This window comes from Corvus cornix, chromosome 11 (assembly GCF_000738735.6).
Source record: "Corvus cornix cornix isolate S_Up_H32 chromosome 11, ASM73873v5, whole genome shotgun sequence".
Classification (NCBI taxonomy): domain Eukaryota; kingdom Metazoa; phylum Chordata; class Aves; order Passeriformes; family Corvidae; genus Corvus; species Corvus cornix.
This window is the reverse complement of record NC_046341.1, coordinates 19,955,789-19,978,442: the sequence shown is the minus strand read 5'-3', so window position 1 is coordinate 19,978,442 and position 22,654 is coordinate 19,955,789. Positions and strand designations below refer to the sequence as shown.

The following is a 22,654-nucleotide window of genomic DNA, read 5'->3' as shown; positions in this document are numbered from 1 at the left end:
CATTCTGTGATGTTCTCCAGCTTTTTCACAAAATTATTCTACACAGCTTACAGAAATCAAAGCTCTACCTACCAGAACAAATACTTCTGCCGCATTCTTCAGACTGAAGATTTTAGACTACACAAGTAGATGGTCAAGAAAATAAATTCCTAGGGCTACAAATCAACTTCCACAATCACAGATAATCTGCAAAACAATGAGGTATGAAATGAGGTAGAAGCACTCTTAGTGGGCTGGGTTTTATACACAATCATTAACTGTTCTCGAAATAATAGAAAATAATTTTGAATGATTCAGTAATCATTTTCCTCAAAAACGTTCAAGAAAGATCATGCTTTGCTTCCAAAGATAAGCTACATATTGGCAACCTTTCCCAGATATCTGTACTTTGGAACAGATATTTTTGCTATGTTCTTCAACAACGTGATGTTTTTTAATTTATAGAAGTGTAAAAGCTCAAGGCAAATAATTGGTTAGGACTTTTTTAATATAAAAGCAAAATATTAAAGTGCTTATTATCCTATTCAAGGAATTTACTCACAACATTTTCTTAGAACTGACTCCTATACTGTGTATTTTCTACCGTAGAAATGCCGTATAGCTCTTAATCAACCATGTTACTACTCTGTTATTTTGTGCAGGCCACAAAGAAACAGTAACACAATTTCTGTTTCAAACACTTGACTTAAACACCTATTTCTGGGATGCCAAGTGTCAGCAGTGTTGGCACCCTACTCCTTGGAGAGACAAAAAAAGAAAAAAACCACAACAGTTGAGACAAGCTTCCCATGCTTTGAGATGCAGTGTGAAACCCCAGAGCTTATGGGTAGCTCTATGGTTAGATTTATTCACCCATACTGAATCCAGCTTCTATATAATCTTCTTCCAATTTGACTTGTTGAGAGAGACATTCTCCTTTATTATGAGTTTCAAAAAGAAATTAACTCCAAAATAAACACACACAAACACAGACTTGTATATAGAAATCAGGTATTTTTCATCAAGTTTTTGCTTAAACCTCATTACTATACGCAAATCAGACACATCCTCACCACAAGTATGTGTTTAAGTGCATGGTTGATACTGAATTTATGAAAAGTATATAGCCAAAGAGAACACATATTAGACACTTCCACATGTACTTGAAAAAAAAAAAGGGGGGGGGAAGGGGGGGCGAGGAGGGGGAAGCTTACTATAAAATAAAACCAGAATCTAACACATGTCATCATTTCTCCTGAGGACTCATGACATAACTTTATCCCAGCACACAGATATATCCAGAGCTGTAAGTGTGCTCCAAACTCCAGCTCTAGAACCAAGTGCCCTTAGAAGAGCAGGCACCGCACACGCGGAGCGAGGCCGGCAGCAGGACAGTCCCAGGCACCTGTGGAGGTGCTCTGCTACCGACGTGGAGAAAAGCAGGTGTCAGTCCTACCTGCCCACCACAGCGAGTGCGGCTGACAGGAGAGCAAGCCCTTAGAAGGCAATGAGGAGGAGCAGAGAAAAGAGCTCTACGGGAAATTAGCCAAACTACAGCTGTAACTACGTAAGTATTGGGCATTTCTTCTGTGGTACAGCCACAACAGCAGACTTAAGTGCAATACAGGACCTAGGCAGATTTATAAGTAATTTTTAATTAACGGAACCCTAGAATATACCTTTGTTGCTACAATACTCCTGAGAGCCCGGTAACACAGATTAGGCTACCACACACGCATTAATTAGAAACAACAACACTCGGTGCCTCTCGGAGGGCCGCGCTCTCCCGGCAGATCCCACGGCCCGCGCCGCTCCCGCCGGGAGTTGCGGAGTGCCGGGCTGGCCCTGCGGCCCCGGGCATCCCTGCCGGGGGTGGCCTCAGGTGAGCGGGCCCGCGGGCCCCTCTACGCTACCACAGGAGCGATGGGCCCTGCAAGGCGCTGCACTCCCACCCAGAGGGTCCCGCTCAGGCCCCGGGGCTGTTCGGCAGTACGAGACCCCACAGGGACCCCCAGCGCCGGGCGCGTCGCTCAGCCCGGGGCGCCGCTCCCCTCCAGCCCCCTCAGCCCCCGAGCAGCCGCCCGTCTCCACGGCAACGGCGGGCGCGGGGCTGAGGCGAGGCTGAGGCGGGAGCGGGGCCGGGGCGGGAGCGGGGCTGAGGCGGGAGCGGGGCCGGGGCCGGGGCGGGAGCGGAGCTGAGGCGAGGCTGAGGCGGGAGCGGAGACGCGGCGGCTGCCCCGGATCCGAGCGCGGCTCCCGCACCCGGCCGGACCCTGCGGGTTCTCCCTGCGGCTGCCCCGGGGCCAGAATGGCGACATGGGGACAGCCGGCCCCCGCTCGCCCCACGCCTGTTCTGAGCAAAGCCCCGACCTCGGCGATCCAAACGGGGACCATAGCTCCTGTCCTGCATTATTCATGCTCTCAGAGAGCACTGTATATGGGGGGGAAACCCACCGAAATATATATATCTATATATTCATTTTAAACTATTTTTCAGATTGCTTCAAAATTCAAATTAATTAAGATTAATTAAAAATTAAATCAAAAATAAAAAGCTCCAAAAGTGATTTTTTTCTTTCACTTACATCTTTAATGGAGAAGTAACTCCAGTGGGGTCGGTATTTTTAGTTTCATGCAGCATAACAGGAGAGATGGGGACTTGCTATTCTACTGTGGCAGAGCTGCCGAGTGGGGGACAATTGGAGGGGAGCCTTCGTCTGGGGAAACGACAGGCAAAACTGTGGGGATGAAAAGAGGGCACAGGAGGAAGACTGTGGTCGAGATGTCCTCCAAGAGTGGCCTCCTTCTCCTTCCCCTAAGCCATTCCAGTCTCCTACCGGCTCCACCAAAGTAAAGAGAAAAGAGAATAGGGAAGGAGGATGTCTTCCCTGCCTCTGCCATCACTGATCCCAGGAAAGCCATGGCCACAGTCACCCACCCTGCTTTACCATTCTCCAGATGCAAGAAAGAAGAACCTTAATCCTCTTGGAAGAGCTGCCCTTTTCACAAGCAAAACATGTGCCCTCCCATCCCTGCCATTCTGGGAATATGAATGTAGATGCTCATGAAATGCAAGTAAATACCTGGTCCACAGGGGGAAGAGTCTGCGTTTGAATTTCAGGCCTGTGACTGAAGAGAGAAACTCTAAAAAGCAGCAAATGAGAAGCAATATGGGATCCTGCACAGGCCCAAGTGTAATTTTTACTCGCACCCCTTATCATTGAATCAGATGACACGACCCTTGTAAGCAGTTGCATGGTGAGTGTTGATGCCCAGGTGAGAAATGGGCTCCAGTGTGTTGGACACACAAAAGTATCACTGCTCCAAAAATTACCAGTGTCAGCTGGAAATAAGAGGCAAGAATTGAACAGCAAAGCAGCAAGAGGAGGAAACTGGAGGGCCATGGTGACAGAGATGAGATTACTTGTCCTTGGACAGCTTCATGGTCCTGCTGAATGAAGATCATTTCCACCTGTTCAGTTCATTTACCCTTTTACTATTAAATCACCAGTTCCTCAGGGGAAAGGCAACTCCTAGCCAGGTTATGTCATAACTCAAGAATATCTTGTGAGGAACAGGAGGTGGTCTGGAAAACTAACTCCAAGATGAGGTTTTACAAGGAGACACTTCTGAGCAAGCAGCGGAGCAGCCAAGGCTGATCTCTGTTAGACTTAACACAGTGTATTCAGAAATGAGGGATTAAAGTGCAACTGTTTCATGCAAGGACTTTTCAAATGCCTTTATTCACCAAAGAATATCACATCTGAAAATTTATGTGCACTTTTTTCCCAAGAGGGTGTCTTGATAACAGAAAGCTTAACTGAATAGCATTCACAAAAATACTAAATGCATACAATGACCCTTTGCACAAAGCAGACTTAGCATAATGTTCCAAAAATTAACAAAACACAACCCTGGAGTTGCTGCTAAAAAGCAGTTCAAGAAGGCTCCAATGTTGGGACTAGTAGTATCAAATTTTTATTTCAAATTATATTGAATTCATCTGTTTACAGATTTCTTCTACAAGTTCTACATCTCAGAGGCTAATTGCAAACTAAAAGTTGGATATAAAAATACAAATTAATTCCTTCAATCACCGTTCAAACTGAAGATTGGCAAAATCTGTGACATTGTAATAAAACACTTGAACTAAAGTTTAAACAAGGGTTTAACAAAGACTTTTATTATTCTCTTCTCTGTGTACCATTCAACATGCACTTCAAGATGAGAAATATGGCTCTTATTTAAGGAGTTTATTCCAACAGGCATTCTGTTCTTCTTTTTTTGAGAAGAAATCCATGACAGAAATGTGGAATAATACAGTGTTTACAAAGTCAAGGGCACAAATCCATGGAAAATGAATATGCATATGCATCCTCAAAGATACAGGTTAGAAAAAATTAAGTTTAATTCCTACTACTTGGCAATGCTGTTTCTGTATCAGATGCTTTGGGGATGCTTGTTTTATTAACTTTACATACTTGCATGACATCTGGTGTGACACTGTGGATATTAAGTATTCTAGAGTCTGGATGCTGAAATTTTACTCTCACAGTATACCGGGCTCTGCTTTTTCAACCAAACACACCGTTAAAGTAATGAAGGATATCCCTCTGTGTCTGCCTGAAAGAATGCCAGACAGGGAAAATGGAAAGCTCTGACTAGCTGCATATCTGAAATCAGTGAAGCAAAAGAGAAGAGACCATCAGGAAGACTGCTAAGGTCCCTGATTCTCAGGCCCAGTGCAAATTAGAGCCCAGCTGGCAGTGGTACTCGGGAGACCATACGCTAGCCGAGGATGGCTGGAGCACAGCATGTTTCAACCATATGTCTGACATACTGCCTCCTTTCCAAGGGTCTCTGGCATACCAGGATTTGGATAGGCTCTCGCTCAGCTGGCCAGGTTCAGAGCTCTCCTCGTCTTTGTGCTGAAACAATGGCAGCTCGGCTGCAGCTCGGCTCTCCCGCAGCAGCCCAGGCAGAGAAGCACGGCCACGCATCAGCCCTGTGGTAGGGGCACGTTCTGTGGTGGAAACGCTCCAGCTGAGCCCGCCTGCGTCACAGGTGGGCAGGGAGAACCATCGGGGGTTAGCACGCAGAAATCACCGGCCACAACACTGTTACTGCTCCCTTTTTATACTGTTAGCAGTAATGAGTTTTGTTCTATATTGTGTCTCATTCTGCAAGTTCATCACAAATTCCAAATCCCTAATCATTTTTTCCAACAGATGAACATCGCTACCTCAAAATATTCTTTTAGTTTTCTCCTTCCAATTCCGTTATTTGTTTCTATTATTTAGATATTTTGCAAAATAAAGGTGTGTTTAATTCCATTTCTGTGTGCTGCTAAATGCAGGTTCTGGAAGAATTTGTTCCATTTTCTTTTTCTTCCATTTTCATGTCATTGTCATGCTACTTTACTCCGCTGCTGCTCTCTCAGGTTCTGTCTCTGCCACGGATGATCCAAACCCCTTTAGTCTGGTATTTGCCAAAGAAAAAGCGTGCTGAAATGCTGCTACATAAATAAGCGCTGCACCTATGATTCTAGAGGTGCCTGTGCCCAAAGATCCTAAAAAGTGTAAATGATTTGTTACAAAAGGGCCATTATAGCTCTTTTCTTCATTCTCTATACTCTGTTAAGTGATTTTTTTGCAGTTTAACATATTCCAGACCTTTGCTGGCAGAACCAATGCGTATAACCTCCCTTAGAAGTGTATTCAGTTGGGAGCTGCCTGGCTACACAGGATTTTATATATCGTTCAGCTAAGTCAGCGATCCATATGCAAAAATCAAGCGCTCAGGGACACCATGTGGATTTGTGACATTCTTCAGAGTACATTGTGTCTCTAATAAACCAATGAATGGATTAAACTCAGCCATAAAAATGTTTTCTCCTTCTCTGTGACATATATAATATGGATATATAATATGCATACGCTTTATTTAATAAATAGCTAAAAACTAACACAACACGTTACTTAAACAGGTTAAAAAACACTCCTCAGTTTTATAACCTGCTTAAGAAGAAGAGGCAAAGCACTCAACAAAATGTGTGAAACTGGAAACACCGTGCTGAACATTAACATGGGACATCTTGATTAAGTAAATTTCATCCTGGAAGCTATCTTTGTATTATAAGAGTTGGAAGCAGAAGAGACAAACAAACCTTTCCTATACTGTATTTCCTGACAAGCTATTTCATCTTGGCATTCCAGGACAGATTATTTCTTTGTATCACGCTGTTGTCACAAGTTAGGCACTGGATAATGGATAGTTTTAAAAACAGTCCATCTGTATTTAGTCAATAAAGTAATAGTTTGTAAATTTACTCAGCAGCAAGCTGTTTCTTGAAAAGAATAGAAGAGCATTCAAGGGAAAAGACTGACAAGACTTGGTTATTTCCTAATGATCAGATTTTGTTCTTTGCATGGTCATGCTTACTGCTCTCAGGAAATCCCTCATCTGTCTACAAATGACAAACAATTATTTGACTTAATTAGCAAACCCTGAGTCAAGTTCCTGTTCCAGAATGATTGGCACTGCAACTGGCTTGAAAACTTGCTTCAATTGGGAGATGTCCTTAATTCTTTTTATTATTCCTTCCTTGTATGTCAACTGACTGTAGCAAGTGTTGGGATTTCAAGATGCTTAGAATTTTCAGGTTCCTCACAAGAACAAACCTTTCTGGAGGCTCAACACATATGTAGCATCAGCTTTCCACAGCTTCTGCTTCTCTCTCATTTCCAGTGATGGAAGCAATGGTGCCAGTCAGAGCATCCACGGCCACCTACCTCTGAGTTCAGATGTGTTTGTCCCGGTGCCTCTGCAGTCCAGGAGACAGAGCTAAACCCAGCCCCATCTGTGAAAACCCACTGAAGGCAACGAAGTCACATAGGCTTTGCTGCCTGAACGTGCACCGGTGTCCAACAGCTACTTTTGAAATCCCAAGTATTTACTCAAATCTTCTCTTCCAAGATAAAAGTCCATCTAAGGTACAGTGGTGTCTTAACTGTGACTGCGAGGAGTATTAATCTACAGATAAGACATTGATTCCTTCGTTTTAAAGGAACAATCCCTTAATTCTCATTTATCTGCTTTGAACATGTAATGAAATGATCCGTTTCCTCCCTAACTTCCTGCTATATCTTAAAATGCCTAGTAGAACACGGTGAGTTTCAGCGAGGACCAGGCATTCCACAGTTTTCTTCCTGCACTTATTGTAGTTGGTGGGAATGTTGGTATCATCACCAGAACACCTCAAGTTAAGATACATAACATAACAAATCCTGAAGTCAGGTTTAAACCTCAGGATAAAACACGTAATGTAAGGAAAAGAGTAAGGACAAGGACAGAATGAGGTCTACTGCCACAAAGTCATACAGGGCCCTCAAGAACAACACCAACTGGAAGTTGTCCTGCTCTTACTCAGAGAGCATGGTGCAGAAAAGGTTGATGTTGTTTGTCAGTTTACGATACTTTCTCTCACACATCTCAAAATACATTTGGATCATCTTTTTGATAGGAAATTTATATTCCTCCAAATCAGCATATTTTCACAATCTAGTAATATTCTGTCCTGTAAAATACAGACAATTAATTATTTTTGGAAAACAAGAAAAAAAAAAAGGAAAACAAGCTGGAGCTCCTTATGGGCTTCTCTTTCACACTGTCTTAGGTGTATCAATAAATATTTTACCCATTTATTTAAAAAATGAAAGTAAACTACAGAATATTAGGTATAAAAACAGATTTCAGAATAGTTCTGCCCAATTCCATTTTTAAGCATCTGCACAGAATACAAAGAACTGTTGGTAAGAAAAAAATCCAAAGTATGTATTTTGAAGTACTTAGGATTGTAGCTAACACATGCTGGGCATTTGGTCAAGAACTTTTAAGCACCTATGGTAAATTACAACTTATCATTTCTAATTCTAATATCCTGCAACCGAGCTCAGAAATCTTCTGCTACAAATTTTGTATTGCTTTATAGGGAGGATAACAGAATTGTTGACAAAATGAGTTATATTCAGTTCTAACAGTATTTCTTCTTTTTTGTTCACTACATACTATTTAATATTTTCCTTTGTACACTTCTTAATAGTTGAGCTTTAAGTGAAACTCTGAAAAACAACATTAGGATTCAAAATACAGCGGAAGATTTTATTTTCAGGGTCACAAGTAGCATAGCGAGATTTCTCTCTTAAACAATGACACTTAGTATCTCTGTAGTTCTATGAATACTTTTGAAGTGTCATATTAAAACCAATCTCTTGGCCTTCAGGCAAAGAGAAGCAATTAGTCTTGGAGTTGTGAATAAATAAAAATCCATTTATATACCCGTCCTTGACACGTACCTTGCAAATCTTAGAAACTTCATCTAGTGGGAAAAGAAATGTTAAATCATGAACACCAATACTAATCATACTGCAGTGTTGCTTCCTAAAACTGTTTAGTTTATATAAATCTTTTAAGTATTAATTCATATGTATATATTCATACATATTGAAACAAAACAACAGAAAGGCACTCATACACTTGAGTGAGAAGAAAGAAATGAGAGCGTGCATATAGAGCTGTAACACGTACCTTTATTACCCTCAACATTAATACAGGCAAGAAAAAACACAAAGCTCTCAAGTACATTGTCCTTTTCTCAGATACAGTAAAAAGAATCCCGCACAAGTTACCTACCGCGCAGGCTTTTTCATCCCAAGTGCTACTGTATCTTTGCTTTGATCTACAAGCAAACAAACAAACCGAATCTTTATCATCCGTGCATCCCATTTCCATGCAGCACAATTAAATAGTGCCTGTCACAGATGTGTTGGGATGAGTCAGATCACAGTTTCTACTTTTCATACAAGTGCAGTATTTTTAGGTCTTCTCTTTCCTCTTTAGCATGCCTCAGTGCAGAAGTCTCCTATCAGTGCAGAAGTATCCTATTTTTATGCTGCTCTGATTGCTGTTCGAGATTCTCATATTTAGTTTTTCATTTAGCAGTCAATAATTCACAAAGGAAGTAAAAATTATGATGCCAAGTCATTCCAAATAGTCCGCCCGCACCCCTACAAAAAAACTGAGTGAAACTCGGGCAGCACGGCAGGTCACCGTCTCAGTGGAGCTTGTCCTCCCCGTATCCACTTGTTGACCAGAATGCTGAGGAAATGAGAGTACTTAGGCTACAGCCTTGTGCAACCATCAGGTGAAGCAGCTGGCTGGGGACACGCTTGTGTTCGGAGGTTATTTTAAAATAAAATCTCCCCCTTTGTGCCATGCTCACAGAGGCAGAGAGTCCCAGCCTGGAGGTCAGAGGTGGGACAGTGACCGCCACAAAGGATCACACCTGGGCTGATGGGATGGTCAAGGAAAACAAATTTTAGTCTGTTCTGGATGCAAATCTCTCTGCTGACCTAGTTCTCATTCTCCTTTTCATTTCAGAAGCTCAGCTAAAAATCCATAAATTAAGGAAATTAACTGATGGAGCCTCCGGCATCTTTGTAAGCTATTTAAATCTTTAAATTTACAACATCTTCTGCATATATCAAGTAATTGAACTAACTGCAGGGATGTAACTTTAATGAGAAAATTTCCCTCTTCTCCTGTAGTTTGTACTCTAGAAGAAAAAAAAAAAAAAAAAGCTCCCCTTAGGAGAAAAGTTTCTGTTTATTCCTGACACGGAAGAAAACTTTAAAAACCCCCTCAGTTTTAGGGTGTCCTGCCTCCACCGCGCCCCGGCTGCTTTCGGGCGGGAGCGGCCCAGGCCCCGCGGTGCGGGGAGAGCGCGGGGGGCGCGCGGCCCTCCCCGGCCTGACCTTTCGGGGCCGCGCAGCGTTGCGTAACGGCCGCGCGGCCGGCGCGCGCTAGTGGGCGCTGCAGCCCCGCCGAGCCGCGGCCGCCGGTGCGCGCGGTGCCGCTCCGCGGGCGCGGAGGCGGCCGCCCCCCCCCCCCCCCCGAGCGCCGGGAACGCCGCGGGGCCGCCCGCCGGCTGCGGCGCGCTGGGGCGCGGAGCGGGCCCCGCACCCTCCGCCAAACTTCCGTGGGGACCAGCGCGGAGCGGGGGCGTATCCCCCGCGGCGGCGCGCAGAAACACGCAGGCACCGGCAGACCCGCGCCTCTCAGTGAAAGTTGAGGGAGGGATTTGCCTTTTTTTTTTTTTTTCCCCTCTTCACGGGGGGGTTCCCTGCCGGCCCCCCCCGGCACGTGGGCCGGGCGCGCTGCGCGCCCGCGGAGCCGCCCGCGGAGCCCCGCGCCATCGCGCCGCGCGCTCTAATTGAAATGGCGCTTTTGGCCGGGGGGCGGGCTGCCAGGGCGCTCCGCAATAGCACAATGCATGTCGATAGACGTCATTTGGTTTTAATGGCCTACAGGAAATTTGGCGTTTACAATGCGAGACATTAGCAAAGGGTGAAAGGGAGGGGGAGGCAGGCAGGATGGATGGCTGGGAATAATTGCGGCCCCGCCCCCGAGGCTCCCCGTCCGCACCTCGGCGGCGCTGGGTGCTGCAGGGAAGTGGGGGTCGGGGCTATTTTTTTATTATTTATTTTTTAACTTGATCTAGTTTATCAACAAGTGCAGAGTGGGTGCTACCTTAATTGTAACAGAGGAGTCAAGAGATGTGAGAAACGTGCCCTGTGTTACTTATTTGGGAGCTGAAAATTTATGCCTAGTTGAAAATGCCTGGGGAAATATTACATCAGACCAAATGACAATGATTAAAATCAGCTTTTTTCCCCCCTCCCCCCCCCCTCTTTTCCTCCTTCTTCTTTTCAGTAAGTCTGTTGAAGGACGTGACAGTGGCCTGATCCTCCCCAGCACCGAACCGTTATCCCCCGGCAGGGCCGTGTCGGGCCGGGCTGCGCGGGGCTCCGCGGGGCAGCGCAGGGCTCCCGCCCCGGCCGCGCCGCGCGGAGGGGCTCTGCGGGCGGCGGCGCCGGGGGCGCGGGCTGGGGAGCCGGCCGCCTTCCCAGCCTTATTTCATTTTCAAGGGCTGTATTTTATTTTATTCTGGGGGGGTGGGGGAGTAAATCTGCAGACCTTCACCAAAAGGAGGGAAAAATATCCAATTTTCATCGCAAAATTAGCTAGGGCGAGAGCAAAGGGCTGAGCTAATTGTAGCCTAATCCTCTGCCCTGCAGGCGTTTGCAAAGCCCTGAGCAAGAATTCGCTTTTTTTCCTCCTCTTCTCCCTTCCCTCTGTTATTTAGAGACGGGATTATTGCCTTTCTTCTCATAACAGCCTCGGCAGTTTCATTTAAAGGCTTTTTCCCCCCCCCTCTCTCTCACACACACACACACGCACAAAATAAATAGAAAAAGAAGCAGCAAAAACAGGGAGAGGGAGAAGAGACAGAGCAGCTTTAAAAATAATAATAATCACAGCAAGATCTGCGGAGCAAAGATAGTAATAAAAGCAAAAAGCTGAGCCCATCCACACACAGCCCCGGCAGAACCCAAAGCCAAAGGGGGGCTCGCAGATCTCTTCTGTGCTCAAGGTAAGGACCGCGGCAGCGGCTCCCGCAGCCGCCCGCCCGCCCGTGCGCCCGCCCGTGCGGGGCCGGAGCGCGCCGTGCGCGCCGTGAATCGCATCGCGCCGCACCGCGCGGCTCGCGCCTGCTCGCGCTCTTTTTTTTTTTTCTCCCCCCCCCTTTTTTTTTTTTTTTTTTTTTTTTTTTTTTTTTGGAAAGTGCCTCTTCAAACTCACTCGGCTGCCGGCTCCGGGGAGCAGCGGCGGAGGGGTGTTTTTTTAAAGCTACAGGACCCGTTTGTAGCCGCCCCGCTTTGGTAGCGCTGCGTGTGTGTGTGTCTGTGTGTGTGCCTGTGTGTGTGTATGTTTTGTTTTGCTCCGCTCCAGCATGGGCAGCGCCGGCGGAGCCCCGCGGCCCGGGGTGCCCGCGCTCCCGCTGCCCCCCCGGCCTCGGCTCTGAAGACGGCCAAGCCCCAGCGCGGCGGAGGCAGCGCGGCTCGCTCTGCGCTTTCGCATGGTACACGCGGAGCCGCGGCCGCGGGGTCGGGCGGGCGGGAGCGCGGCGAGGCGCGGGGGTGCGCGGGCCGGGGCGCGGGGGCTGGCGCGGGGGCGGCTCGGCACAAAGGGAAGGCGGGCGACAATGGGGAGCGCCGCGTATGGAAAACACGGGCGGGCTGTGAATGAAACTCTGGCGCCAGTGAGAGTGGAAGGCTTGGTTTGGGGTAGACTTCAAACCACTCTAGGCTATAGTTTGCATTCCTGCTCCTGCATGCGATGTGGCACACTTCTGCAAAATTAATACATTAGCCTGGCTAATGCTCACCACCATTGGCTGCGCGGAAAATGTGCAGGATCGGGGATTCGGGCTTGACTTTTTTTTTCTTGCATTCATCTAAGACATCTCCTTTCTTGTTATGTGGGAATAAGTAAAGGACGCCATGTTGTGCCTTTTTTTTTTTTTTTTTTTGGTTGAATTTTACCTTTGGGCATACAGTGTGTTCAAAAGAAAAAGGCAGAAGTTGAGTGACCGGGTGCGTTGCTCGCTGGTGATTTCCCTGACCATCAGTAGGGAAAAGCATTTGGGTGACGTGAAACTTGCACTAAATAGACTGGAGACTGCCAGAGAGAGGCGGGTTGCGGGGGGGGGGGGGGGGAAGGGGAGAGGAAGGAGAAAGCCTTTCCTTTCCTTTCCTTTTTTTTTTTCTTTTTTTTTTTTTTTGGGGGGGGGTGCTACCAGAGCTCCAGAGGGAGCTCCCCCTTTACCCTCCCCCACCCCCCCAAAGTTTTGGGCACGATCTCCTCTGTCTCTCGGTGCAGTGTTCAGTAAAGCAGCGTGGAGGTGTGGGCAAATGTTTACGGACTTTTAATTTTGGAGCCACCGAGCCCAAGGTTTGTAGCCTCCCCCCGCCCCGCTTTGTCTTTGGGCTGGGAGCACGGCGTAGGCAAGTTGTCTCGGAGTGGCTCTGGAGGCAGACCCGAGCGGTCGCCGGCCCTGTTCAGACAGACAAAGGTAATTGCCCAGTCTGTGGCTGTGTCCCTCCGGCAGCGCCGGGCGCAGGCTGGGGACGCAGACGCTGCCCTGGAGTCACGGGAGCGCCGGGGGAACTTCTGGCCCGCAGTGCTGAGGATGGGGCGGTCGGGGGGCTGCAGTGGGTGGTTTTACCCCTAGTGGGTCTGCTGGTACAGAAATGAAGGTCCGTGGGGAGGAAGAGCAGCTTCCCCGAGGCCCCAGCAGCCCGCGAGCAGCGGCGGTGCCGGGGGGGTGCAGCCGGGCCGGGTCCTGCAGCCCGGCCCGCCCCCACCCCGGCTCCCCGGGAGAGCAGCTTCATGGCAGGTCCGTAAACCTGCCGTTTTCATTTCACGTCTTAAATGTGCATGAAGGAATTAAACTGCACGAGTGAATAACAGCATTAGTTTCAATTAATTTTTATCCTGGCAACAATAAACTTTAGAAACAAAGCGCTTTTACATCCTTAATTAGTCTTGCTTCCCATCTGTAGTCTTTTAAGTGCCTGCTCCTTGATTTAACTTTGTCCCTCCTTCAGAGCCGCCTCCTTTTTTATTCTTTTCCCTTTTTTCTCGTTCCCCCTTTCAGACTGCTGCCTGTTTCTTTCCTGCAACCTTTCACCTCCCTTGTCCCTATCTGTCTGCTCTGCTCTGTGCAGTTTATTTCTCCTGTATTTTCCCAACATCAACAGCAGTATTGGTTACCATGGCCCCAAGCTATGTGCAGAGGTGGGAAAGCTTCATCCGCCCAAAACTTCTTACACTTTTGAAGTCTTTCTTTTAGTAGGATCTGAAATGTATCATCTAGAGTGTGTATTAAATGAACAGTATTCCTGAAGGCTTTAGAGCAAGAAAGGCAACACCCTGGAAAATTCTGCAGTCTTTCAGCATTCTCTGCCCTAGGGTTATAGCCCTGGGCACGGAGCTGAATGGAGCTCTTACAACTGCCTTCTGTTTACCTTTTATGGTTAAAATAACAGCTTAGCAAAGAAGCAACTTCATGGAGAAACGATTCAGTGAAATCATCTCAAGCTGTAGCAGCATAGCTAGTTTAATCACCCCTAGAGAGCTGAACAACTGTGAGCACAATGGGACACAAAATCATTTTGTGTGTAAATGAGCATGGCATTGTGATTATTTCACTTTGCATGGGCAAATAGTTTTTACAAGCAGTTAGCTTAGGAAGGCAGAAAAAGATAAGCTGGCTCTGAAAGATCTTGGTGTGTAATGTTTGAAAAACTAAATATTCACATAATTTGGGAATCAGGCTCTATTGATTTTGCCTTCAGCAGGTTCCTGTGTTACTTATTAGAGCAGGGTTATTGCCTGTGCCACTAGTTGGGATGGTGTATCCTGTTGTAGGCAACTAAAGAGCAAGGATTATTTTACATGGTTTAATAAATGAAGTTTGTTAGTGTTTCTGCGATATTTACCCTTAAGGTTTTAATTTTCACTTCCATATTAGAAAATATGTGCATAAAGACATTCACTGGATAAATACATTTAGGATTTTGCTTTGTGCATAAAATAAGTACATTACTCAGTGTGATGAATTTTAGCTGTGTGTTACATTAAGAAGAGGAAGGAGTCCTTAGAAATAGGGTTACAGTACCTTAAGAAACAGGGGGTATTTATTTTTTTTGGAGCAATAGTGTCCTTTATGTAGTGCTTAGCAATTTTTCTTCTTGATAATTTGCTCATACAAAAATGATTGAATTCCATAACTTTAATAAAAATCTAGGATTCCTTTTTTCTAATCTGAATCCTCTCCAGCCAGAGGAAAAGCCAGTGTTTTAATTCCCCTTTTCCTCTCCCCAAAAGCCAGTGGCACCCTCAGTAAGTATGAAAAGCCATAAAAGTTTGAGAACTATTTTAGCTTTCCAGTGATTTTCTATAATTAAGTGTTTTTTCAACACATGCTCTAGCTGAGAAATGCCAAAAGCAGAGGATTGTTCAAAAGGTCCCTCCAGTGAATAGTATAAATTAAATATCTACTGTGTGAGTATGGCCTCACTGAGAATCTCAGTCTTTACAGATCAAGGAATTTACTGGTATACTAACATTAAACAAAATCCTAAGATAGCCGCAGTGTTTAAATATGCACAAATAGATTTGTATCACTTGATCTTTAGCTATCTGTGCATATTTTAAGATCGAAGTCTGTATTTCAAGACAAATGGTTAAATGTAAGACACATTTACAGAGAACTGGAAGTCCTTTGATTTCATTTGGAAATTGTAACAAGGGGTGCAGATGAGCCCTAATTAGACTCTTGTTTTGTGAAACTGCATGAGATTTATTTCTAAGGCAGCCCTGTACCGAGCGAGGTCTGTACCTTTATCATTAGTGATAATGGTTGGGGTCTGAACAAAGACAGGATTGACATTCAGCCTGGATCTTCTGACCCTTTCATTTAAGTGAGGGAGTAGAGACTGAACATGAGTTTACAGTGCTCTTTGGTAAGAAAAAAACCAGCAACCTTTGTCTGTGTTGGCAGACATATGAGTAAATATGTTGCTAAAATACTGTAGGTACTTACACACTGAGTTGTTTTTAAAAGTTAGTTGTTTTATTTATGCTATATGACATATTTACTGAAGGTTGGCCACAACAAGCTCTTGTGGGAAACAAGAAAGCAACGTCTTCAGTCATGAAAGGATTCAGTCACTTTCCGTGAAGGTGGTGCTGTAGTAAAAATGTTAATGCCCAATTTCGCATCGGCTGACACAGAAGTCCTAGGACAGAGTTGGCATTTGCTTCGTGTTCGGTGCAGATGTCCATCCAGCCTCTGAAGAGAAAAGGATGTGGATTCATAATGGGGTGATGTATTTCTGTGCTGTAGATGCAAGAAATTCATAGGAGCTAACCAAGATGAAATACAGTAAATGGAGATGTTGTGATGACTTTGTGAAGCTGTTCAGATGTATTAAGATTTTTCAATCCCTTTCTCTATAGCTTGGAAATTATTTTAGAAAGAATGTTGTTAATTCATGTTCATCAAGTGGCGTAGTCAGGCATCTCATGCAAAATACCGCTAAGAGAAAGGCAAGACCAGCTGTAGATTTCTAAGAAATATTGTCAAAGTAATGTGGGAGAAATAGAAATTCACTTTGCAATGCTGCATGTAAAGTGCTTGTCAGATGTAAGGAAGAGCCTGGGTGCTTGGTAGCATGCTTGAGTTACAAAATACCAGGAAAATTAGATTATATTCAGAAATGTCTTCAACTATAATGTTTTGCATATGTTGCTTTCCCCATAAGGGGGAGAATGGATGGACATTTTCTTAAACTTTTCTAAAAGGGTTTTTTTCCGTTTGACATGTGCCGTCTGCACCGATTGAACTGAAGTCAGCTTTGAGACACACGTTTGGTGCAGAATAAGCTGTGCTTTTCTTAAGAAGAGAATTAAGGAATTTTCTTTTGCTTGGTTGTCCTGTTCATTTTTAAGACATTTCAGTATTTTTAGCTTTGATTTTGCTGAAAATTTTGGGATTCAATTCAGTAATTTCACTCATTTTCCAATATTTTTAGGGCAGGAAACATTAAGTAAATTGTGGAATTTATAATTTCACATGCTAGATCATGCAGTACTTTATAACACATCTTGTCCTGAACGGGTCAGTTTATATATCTTTCTGTTTTCACTACTTCCAGTTATTAATTGCTTTCAGTGTGAAAGCTTATTAGTTGTTTAGGTCTAATATTAAGGCTTAACTGAAAATTATCCATTTATTTCACAATTATTGAAAATAAGCTACAAAATTGATCTTAGTTTGATGTGAAATTTATTACATGTATAAACTAAATGCCTTAGGTACTGGGGAAGTCACTAATTTAGAGGTATCTTGTTACTGAGACAAACTTGCAAAAACCCCCTGAATCCCAATTCACAAATTGGTTATTCGTTTGTCAGGGGATATTTCACATCTAACACATAAGCCTGCGACCTTTAATTAGAATTTTGCAGTTTGTTTTATGCCCCTTGAGGCTGACACCTTGAAAATTTTTTTCTTGATTTCTTATTGCTAATAAGCATCTTTCTCTTCCCCTCTGGTACTCAGAAGAAAATGATGCAAATACACTTAATTACAGTGGTGGCAATAATTTGTTAGCTGAATATGTGATCAGGCAGATGCAAAAATGATCTGATTAGATCTGTGATCACACTGGAAAGAAAGGTAACACACTGCTACATTTAAGAGAAACTGTTCTTTTTGCCTTCCCGTTGCAGGAGGGAAGAAGCATGTCCCGTCTGTCTCTAACACGGTCCCCGGTTTCTCCTCTGGCTGCTCAAGGAATTCCTCTCCCAGCTCAACTCACCAAGTCGAACGCTCCTGTGCACATCGATGTAGGAGGACACATGTACACCAGCAGCCTTGCTACCCTGACAAAGTACCCAGACTCCAGGTAAGACCTTGGTGTTTCCAGGCTCGCTGCCCGGTTCTGTTCACTGCATGGACCTGTGAGGGATATTTCAATGCGAAGTACGATTTATTATATATTCACCACTTATGAATAATTCAGGTTCCGATTTATACAGTAACTTCACTGGGGTTCTGCAGAAAAAAGGCCTGTACAATTTATATATTATTTAGAGAGTCTATTCATTTTCTCTCTCAACATCTTCTGCGCTCTGCTAATGCGTTTGAAGCACCTGTTGGTGTCCTGCCCTAGATTATTTCCAACTGTACCAGGCAACTTGTTTCTTTCAGATTTAGGGGGAAAAAATTGGTTTTTTCTTCCTCAAGGAGAAAGAATGGTTCTACTACTGTGGGACTAATGGATGCTTCTGTTGGCCAGCCAGAATCCTGACCTCACTGGTAGCTGTGTGCCTCAGCAGCCAGTTCCTTTGGGCACTGCCTGGCTGACCCACTCTGGCTGCTGCAGCTACAGACTGGATTGAATTCCTGTGTGTTTAAATGTAGTGCCTTGTGCTGGACAGGTTGGTGACATGTCTGGCAAGATTTATATAGATCTGGCCAGTATTATCTCAGGATAGACTCCAGATATGCCAAATTGGGAATAGAAGTGGCATTAGATTATATTTGTGTATGACATGGACTCTCTTTATTGTTTACCTGGCTGCCAGTCCTGCAGGGTCCTGGGCCCCATGAAGGGTGGGGGATCCTGGGCAGCATGGAAGGCACTGCTCTGTTAGGGGTTAAAGCACATTCATCAGAGCAGGGCGTTAAGAGGTGCCTGATTTTCATTTACAGTTATGATCACTAAACCAATTCAGCTTTTTGTCATTGAGGCTGCTCATGGTCCAGAGGGTGACTTCCAGAGGCTGAGTGTGAATGCCTGGCACAGAGCCAAGGGCAGGTGTGGCTGTGCCGGGCCAGGGTGCCCAGTGCACTGTTGGCTCCAAAGCAAACCAATGCCCAGATTTTGTTGCCAGAGGTTTTGTTACCTTCATGGCCAATATTCCATAAGAAAGAGAGAATTTTTTTTGTTTTGGTATGACAAGCAGTGTAAAGATCTAGTTTCATCTGAAGATTTTTCTTTTAAAAGAGCTGAGGGGTTTTGCAGATTTGGCAGGTTTGCAAACAATAAATGACATTTATGGAGACACCTTGAAATGCCTCTAATATCATAAAGCATATGGCTGTGATTTCATTCCAAGGAGAGGGAGCTGCTGAAATTCTCTATGGAAGAAAGCCCAATTATTAAAATACCTATATTTTATGGTCAGACCAAAACAATATGATTTTTTTAATAATGTCTGTGTGGTACTACTTTAATCATAGAGAAGAAATCTGTTTAGTGGCAAGAGATATATAATGGCGAAACAGACAAATGCTTCGTAGTATTAAAAAATACAGTGAAAATTCAGCAGTTGTAATAGAGTGACACATCTGTTTCCACATTTTAAAATATTGCTGCTGACACTATTTTTAAAATATGCTCAACGTCAAACTTACTTAATAAAAGCTTCAGTTATGGAAGCTTTGGGAGAATATACATAAATTCACAGATTTTACTTCAAGAGAATAGAGTACTGATCCAAAATATTTTTTTTCTGCTTGACAAATAACAAAAGCATATTTCTTCAGATTTTGAAAGTACAAAACTGACCAGAGCTCACATGCTGCCTGATGTTTTGCTGTGTAGTGTCTTTTGTTCATATTGCTGTGTTACCTCATAAGGCTTGAATGCTTTTTCAGCTGCTCTGCTCAAACTTCAGTTCTCACTGAAGTAAGAGCTTCCAGGATGAAACCTGTAGATGACATTATTTTTATAGCAGAAGATAACCCTTCACCAGCATCCCAAGTAGGACATGTTGCTTGATACGTTATGAAGCTGGATGAAGGCTACATCTTAATTTATTATCTTACTTTCCCTTTTTTTTTTTTAATATCACTTGTTTTTCTGCAGTGCTGCATAGTAGACTTAGTTGTAATCCCCTCATTGAGTCTGGCCTGCTTGCATTCCTGGTTAAGGCAAAGTACTTGCAGTTATTCCCGTGGGGATGGTTGGAGCTCCTGATGCTGCTTCACTGCTCTGTTGTGTATCTTCCATGTGGCACAGACTGTCCTTGCAGTGGTGTGGCCGGGAGGGGATTCCCAGGTCTCTCACAGGGCAGGAGGAAGGAGATAGCTCTTCTGAGCAAAATATCTGGAAATAAGGCCAGGGCACTGCTGGCTTCTTCTCAGAGGTAACATGTATGGCCACATAGAGAGGCACGGCCATACTGATCCACATGCAGAGCTTTCTGGATTATTTTGGACAGCGTGTTAAACTCTTGGTTTGAGCATGAGTTCAAAAGCTTCAAACCTAAGAAATCACAAAAAATTTGTAGATTGTATTTCAGCAAAAGATGTAAGCATATGCTGAAATGCGTTGCTAAATCGTAGCTGCAGTCACATAAAATAGTTTGTGCTCACTGAAATTTAAAACAGTGGGAATAAACTTCCTTTTTATTTGTTTTACAATTTCTATTGCTTTCTCTATTCTCCCAGATCCTTTTAGCTTGTAGGCTTTTTAGCATATACTGCACTTGGATTTTTAAGGACACATGGATTGTGAGCACGTGTATAAATGCAGCCCGGATATGCATACACAGAAACATCACATGCTGATGGAAAACAGGGGAAAAAAATCACCAAGTAGTGTTTAAACCTCCTCAAAATATTGAGGAGGTCCAGTCCTATTCAGTCCTGAGCAAACTCAGTTCATGTTGACTTCAGTGAGAGGGAGGAGCTCCCAGCAGCTGGCCAGGTCAGGCCCAGCAGGAGCAGGTGTAGGTATGAGCAGTTCCTGCCTACGCCTGCTCTGCAGTCACCCCTCTGGTGTGATACAAATGACACCTGACAGCAGGCAGCATGATGCATTTCTTGCTGTGATCTGGTAGGAGTGGCTGTGTTCTGCCCACTGGGCTGGCTCTGCGTGGCTGTGCCAGGTTATGGATGTGGTTGGCTCTGATTTGAGGAGGAAAAGAGCCCAATTTGGGAAATCTTACTCAAGTTAGTGAATGGCTGTTAATGTGAAGCCAGAGACCAAATCTTGTGTTTTAGAGATCCCAGAGTTGTTTCGGAGCACCTTTGACAAAGTCTTTGATGTTGTTTGTATTAGTGCAGCTGCTGTGATCAGAGCATTTGTCCATTGATTAAATTTGCATAAGTAAAGGGTGCCAGATTAGGCATTAAAGGGGGTAGATGTTCTCTTTCCAGTAAATTTTTATGGCCTACATAAATTCTCTTCTCTAAAGAGGAGAAAACTTGAGCAGGCACAACTGTTGCGACAAAGGAGAAGAGGGTTAAACAGCCACTGTCAAAGGTGATTTCTGAACCACTCACACTCACCCACTACTCTTGCACACCTTTTAAGCTGGCTTTTTGAATTAAACCACGCACAAGAAGAAAAAGCTGGCCTTTCAGAGGGTGCAAGGCCAGGGAAATGAGAAACAGAAAAAGAAATTGTGATCAACAACAGCATAATGATGGTGGTCTCAGAAATTACCTCACAAATAATATTATTATTCCCACATCCTAGACCTACTTGAGGCCATTTCCATGCATACCCAAAATTGCCATTAAAGTTGACAAGCTTTGAAGGTACAAGGAGGTTGATGTTGCCTTACCTGGATCTGAGGCTCAATTTCAATAGTTTGTTTTCAAAAACTTCTCCTACTTGAACTCCCAATTCTTGTAGTTCTGCATTACAGGTAAAAAAAACAAACAAAACCAAACAAACCAAAATACTCTGTTGAATTCTAGTGACTCTTACCATCAGCATCTTATTTCTGTAGTAACTGGCTAAGTAGACAAATTATTCATCTTCGTAGCATTTCTTCTGGAAATTCCATTCCTGTTTTCACCCAGAGGACCTCTAAAGCAGCCCCTTCACACGTTGACACTTGGATGTGGATTTATGTGACAGATTGTAAAGGCTGCAAAACCTCTAGCACATCTACAAAGTGAGTTGCAAATTGTATTTATCCAACAGAGTGAGACAATTTTTACATTTAGAAAACAAACCTGCACCAAAAATCCAAGCTCCTCACATGCAGTCAGGAATACCCAAAGGCATTGCCAGATCCCCCAGTGTTACTCCCACTGAACTCTGGCAGACATCTCATTGACTTGAAGCAGAAAAGAAGTAGAACCTCCAAATCCCTGTAGACCACAGCAAGCCTCAGCTTCTTGATTTCACTGGAAATTTTGATACCACTTTGAATTTTTGTTAGAAAGCGGAACAAGGTTTTTCTTTAGAAGCCTGTCCTTTGCACAGTCCTGAATAGTGTCTTTATCTCAGAGAATTGCTGTGAGCTCTCTCTTGAGTTGTTCTGCTATACGAGGTAAATATATTTACCTTCCATTCTTGGATTGTTAGTATTTGTGTATAACCCTCTGTTAAAGATACTTCTATTTGTTTTAAGAGCTCATGCTTTCTGTGGCATTATTTATGACAAAAGGGAGCAGGAGTAATTTCTGTTGAAGCACTGCTGTCCATGTGGGAACAGTGTGGGCACACAGAGCCCAGAGAGGCTCCCCGATGGTTTGTAGCACTCGGGGTTTGGGAGCTCTGCTCCAGCCTTTCCCCTTTGGGAGAATGCAGCTCCTTGGCCCTGTGGCCCGGGGCAGCTGAGCCAGTGCCAGCACAGTGCCCCTCCTGATCTCAGCTCTTGGGCACCTGGGCTCTACCACCCCATCTCTGGAGCCTGTGCCCTCCAAAGAAAACCAGCACAGGCTTTAGTATTTGTTTCAGAAATGAATGACCTCTCTACAAGACAGTAGTTTTCCAGGCATATCCCTGCCTCACCTTCCTCTGAACCCATGGACTTTTTGGTGATTTACAAAGGAGTTCCCTAAAGCATGTGTCTTCTCCTCTGAATGTTTCAATGTGACAAAACACATTGTCATTCATCTGACCGCCCCTTAGACAAGCTCTCCTACCAAGTGACTTGATTCTAGCTACTCTCTAGGTATCTTTGGGTTTTAATTCACCTGGCTTTTCCTCCAGCACCTCCATCTCTCTGGTTGCTGTAGCTCGGCACTGACACCTGAGATCTGCTTCTCCCCCCTCCTCTGCAGCCACACCAGGCTGGGCTGAGTTCAGGGGAATTCTCTGCTCCAAGTTTTAGGACCCCTCTGTTTTCCCTGATGGAACGTGATTACTGACCCTGTACAGCTGGATACAGTGGTTTCATAGCTCAGACACACCTACTGAGAGCTACAAGACAGATTTTCCACATCATCCTTTATGTG

General features: G+C 44.5%; 1 protein-coding gene across 6 annotated transcripts in view; it reads left to right on the top strand.

The window, feature by feature from the left end:
• The first annotated feature begins 10,994 nt into the window (after nucleotides 1-10,994).
• Nucleotides 10,995-22,654, top strand: part of KCTD15 (potassium channel tetramerization domain containing 15) — a 46,887-nt gene continuing 35,227 nt past the window's right edge. The window contains exons 1-2 of one of the 6 annotated variants that reach the window (XM_039558114.1): nucleotides 10,995-11,470; nucleotides 17,179-17,354. In XM_039558114.1, coding sequence (XP_039414048.1) covers nucleotides 17,191-17,354 — 164 coding nt within the window. In that variant the 5' untranslated portion in view covers nucleotides 10,995-11,470; nucleotides 17,179-17,190. Of the gene's footprint in view, nucleotides 11,471-11,654; nucleotides 11,960-12,755; nucleotides 12,832-12,867; nucleotides 12,953-15,472; nucleotides 15,769-17,178; nucleotides 17,355-22,654 lie in introns of those variants that run through there. The other 5 variants (XM_039558113.1, XM_039558116.1, XM_039558117.1 and 2 more) reach the window with 5 other exon arrangements.